This window comes from Microcebus murinus, chromosome X (genome assembly GCF_040939455.1).
Source record: "Microcebus murinus isolate Inina chromosome X, M.murinus_Inina_mat1.0, whole genome shotgun sequence".
Lineage (NCBI taxonomy): Eukaryota > Metazoa > Chordata > Mammalia > Primates > Cheirogaleidae > Microcebus > Microcebus murinus.
Window position 1 is genome coordinate 123,565,079 of NC_134136.1, and position 3,821 is coordinate 123,568,899.

At 49.0% G+C, this 3,821-nt stretch overlaps 1 protein-coding gene across 1 annotated transcript; it reads left to right on the forward strand.

Annotated features, from left to right (window-relative positions):
* The first annotated feature begins 2,311 nt into the window (after positions 1-2,311).
* LOC142861046 (protein AF1q) lies at positions 2,312-2,880 on the forward strand. The gene has a single exon (XM_075999363.1). It carries the CDS (start codon positions 2,470-2,472, stop codon positions 2,740-2,742), a length of 273 nt encoding a protein of 90 aa, XP_075855478.1. The 5' UTR covers positions 2,312-2,469; the 3' UTR covers positions 2,743-2,880.
* The last annotated feature ends 941 nt before the right edge of the window (positions 2,881-3,821 follow it).

Consider the following 3,821-nt stretch of genomic DNA (forward strand, 5'->3'; position numbering starts at 1 on the left):
GATCAGGATAGAAGATAGGAAATTCCAAGCTGGGGAAGCATGGAAAGCAAACAGAGAGATGGCTAAAATCCTGCTAGCCGCCACAAGAGGGGGGCAGATAGGGTCAGAGGATAGGGAAAGGCCCCGGCGGGAGAGGCTAGGAAGGATCAATGTGCCAATTGCAAAGAGCATGGACATTGGGCCTGAGAGTGCCCCAAAAGAAAGGGAGGTGAAGACTTGGAGGTCCTGAAAAAGTCATGGTTGCAGGACAGGTGACAGACGAATAGGGAAGATGGAGTTCGGTCCCCCTCCCCGAACCTAGGGTAACTTTGCAAGTGGAGGGGAACCCAGTCAGCTTCCTCATAGATACAGGAGCAGAACATTTGGTACTAACGGAAGACACAGGAAAATTGTCCAGTAAGACCAGTTGGGTGCAGGGGGCAACAGGAGCCAAACTATATTGGTGGACCACATGGCAGAGATTGGATTTGGGTTCAGGAAAAACTCGCCTACCCTGTTCAACAAGGCCCTCCATGATGACCTTGGGTTTGCGGAAAAGGCTCCACCTCTGTATGAAGGGCGTAAGGGGGGCGAGCATGGGAGTGGACTGTGCAAATGGAAGACACTTTTCAGGCCCTGAGGGCAGCCATGCTGGAAGCCCTGGCCCTAGCACTCCCTGATCCTACAAAAGAGTTTCACCTGTTCATAGATGAGAAGAGGGGAATAGTCAAGGGGGTCCTCACGCAGACCCTGGGACCCTGGAAGAGACCGGTGGCGTACTTGTCAAAAAAACCTAGATCCGGTGGCGGTGGGGTGGCCAACGTGCTTGTGAATCATCGCAGCCACGGCCCTGTTGGTCAAAGACGCTGATAAGCTCACCCTAGGGCAGCGGCTGCAGATCACCACCCACACGCCATAGAGGGAGTTCTAAAGCAGCCACTGAGATGGTGGATCACAAATGCAAGGCTGACTCATTACCAAGGACTTTTGCTGGACGCACCCCGCATCGAGTTCCAGACCCCTGCCACCTTGAATCTGGCTACGCGTCTGCCAATCCCCGATGCAGCCGCACCTGAACGTGATTGCCTTGAGATCCTAGCCAAGACCCAGACAACTCATAGAGACTTGAAGGATCACCTCCTTCCAGGTAGCGACCTGACCTGGTTCACGGACGGAAGCAGTTTCATCCGGGACGGACGCAGGTACGCAGGGGCGGCCATAGTAGATGACCAAGGTAAACTTGTCGGGGTGGCATGCCTTCCGCAAGGGACATCTGCTCAGAAGGCAGAACTAATAGCGCTGATGGAAGCTCTTAGCCGGGCCCGAGGAAAAAGGCTGACGGTGTACACTGACAGCTGCTTTGCCTTTGGGACTGTGCACATACATAGGGCCCTCTACAAGGAAATGGGCTTCATCATGGCAGAGGGAAAGGAAATTATGCACATGCCTGAAATACTCCACCTACTAGAGGCTGTTTTGCTGCCAAAGGCAGTGGCGGTAGTCCATACCCCAGGACACCAGAGAGGGGATTCCGTGGAAGCACGGGGCAATCGGAGAGCAGACACTGAAGCTAAGAAGGCTGCAGAAGACACTCCGCAGCCAAACATCCTGCACCTTAGCCTGCCACCCCCAGGCATGGGACGGTTGCCTCCTCTGCCGGACTATTCCAGTGTAGATGAGGTCTGGGCCTCAGAGCAGCTACGTGAAGATGGCTGGTTGCGGGATGAAGGGCATCACCTAATAGTGCCAGAACTCTTAAGACACCACCTGTTAAAGCACCTGCATCAGACCACACATCTAGGGAAGAGAAAGATGCTGCAACTGCTGGACACTGCTCAACTAAGGTTCAAGTCACAAGGACGGGTTCCAGATGACATCGTCAAAAGTTGCCGAGCCTGTCAGGTCATGCAGCTGGGGAGGACCAGAGGGACCCACGCAGGTACGAGGGAAAGGGGGAGGCAGCCAGGACTATTTTGGGAAGTGGATTTCACAGAGGTCAAGCCTAGAAAATACGGGTACTGATATTTACTGATCATAGTAGATATGTTTTCCAGATGGGTAGAAGCCTTCCCTATGAAAGGAGAAACAGCTTTGACAGTAGCTAAAAAAATATTAGAAGAAATAGTCCCCAGGTATGGACTGCCGGAAGGGATAAGATCAAATAATGGACCTGCGTTTGTCAGTCAGGTTAGTCAAGGGCTGGCCTGGGCTATGGGAATAGATTGGAAATTACATTGTGCATATAATCCCCGGAGCTCTGGGGAGGTAGATAGCCCAGGAGCACTGACACAGACTTGGACTGGGGTTGTGGCATCTAAAGATTGACTGGGAGCAGGCAGATTCAGTCACTGAAGAGAGAGGGAGTGAGAAGACAAAGCCGTCAAAGCCCCGATAGCTTTCTTTTTCTCCAGCCCAGAGCAGACCCCGGAGCCCCCGAGACACTCCCTCCATCTTTGGAACACGCTAGTAAGTCATTGATAACAGGAAGCTATGAGGGACCCCGTGAGTAGCCAGTACAGCTCCTTTCTTTTCTGGAGGATGCCCATCCCAGAACTGGATCTGTCAGAGCTAGAAGGCCTGGGTCTGTCAGATACATCCATCTTCAAGGTCAAGGACAACAGCGTTGGCAAAATGACCGGGCAAGCAACTGGAGCAGAACAGGAGAAAAACCCCGAAGGTGATGCCCTTCTTGAGTACAGCACCTTCAACTTCTGGAGAGCTCCCATTGCCAGCATCCACTCCTTTGAATTGGACTTGCTCTAAGGCCAAGACTTCTCTCTCCTACCACCTTGCCCTCATTGTCTTCCCTTTCAAGCCCTTTCCTTTCTACCCCTTTCCCATTTTAATCTTGTTCTCTCTCTTCGATTGTGTTGGTGGTGCTGATGAATCTGCCAGAGTTGAGTTGTATTTATTTATTTATTTATTTATTTATTTATCCATCTATCTACTCCATAATTCTCAAAAGCCCTCAAGCCACAAAGTAAAGGGGACAAGCAATGGAGTATTGGGGTCACAGGGATTCTTCCTTTTTCCTCTAAATATTAACTCCAGATTATTAACTGTTATAAAACAGGATTTCTAAAAGCCTAAGGACTCTTGCTTTCCTGTTGCTGCTTATAATACACTGTTTTTCTTAAAGAAATGGGGGTAGTTAAGGGTATAAAACAAGAGGAAATAATATGTCATGCAAAATGAAAATAGGGAAAAATGCTGAATTATTTCAAGAATAGCTAAGTTCTTTTTCTCAAAAGAGTGTTCCTTCTTCAAGCCTACTCTACACATTTGCTGCTGTGAGTTGAAAACTAGCTGAGGAACATTAGATATCAAATCTCAAGGTGCAATCTTGCTGACCATTATAATAATCTGTAAGGTTTTGACTGTCTTCTAAAAGGATTAGGGTTCAGTCCTTAGTATTGTAGTCTTGCCCTCTTGCAATATATAATACTGATCAATGGGCCTTGGGCAGTTCTTTAGTTACATTGAAACTATGAAATGAACAATTACATTCTGACATAACACCTGTCCCCACGCCTTCCAAAATTATGGCTGCTGATTTGTGCTGCCATTTACTCATTTATTTAATAAAGACATTCAATCCCAGGAAAAAAAAAAAAAAGATTGACTGGGTGACAAACATGGACGGGTCGCGGTGGGGGGTTGGTATTGTGTAGAGCGAATGAATAGAACAATAAAGGAGACCTTGACTAAATTGGCCCTAGAGACTGGCGGAGACTGGGTGACCCTCCTTCCCTTCGCCCTGTTCCGAGCCCGGAACACCCCTTATCACTTGGGTTTAACCCCTTTTGAAATCATGTATGGCACACCCCCTCCTGTAGTTCCTA

Bases quoted from the DNA above. Each gene is read 5' to 3' on its own strand.
- LOC142861046 (XM_075999363.1), top strand. From the start codon at position 2,470: ATGAGGGACCCCGTGAGTAGCCAGTACAGCTCCTTTCTTTTCTGGAGG.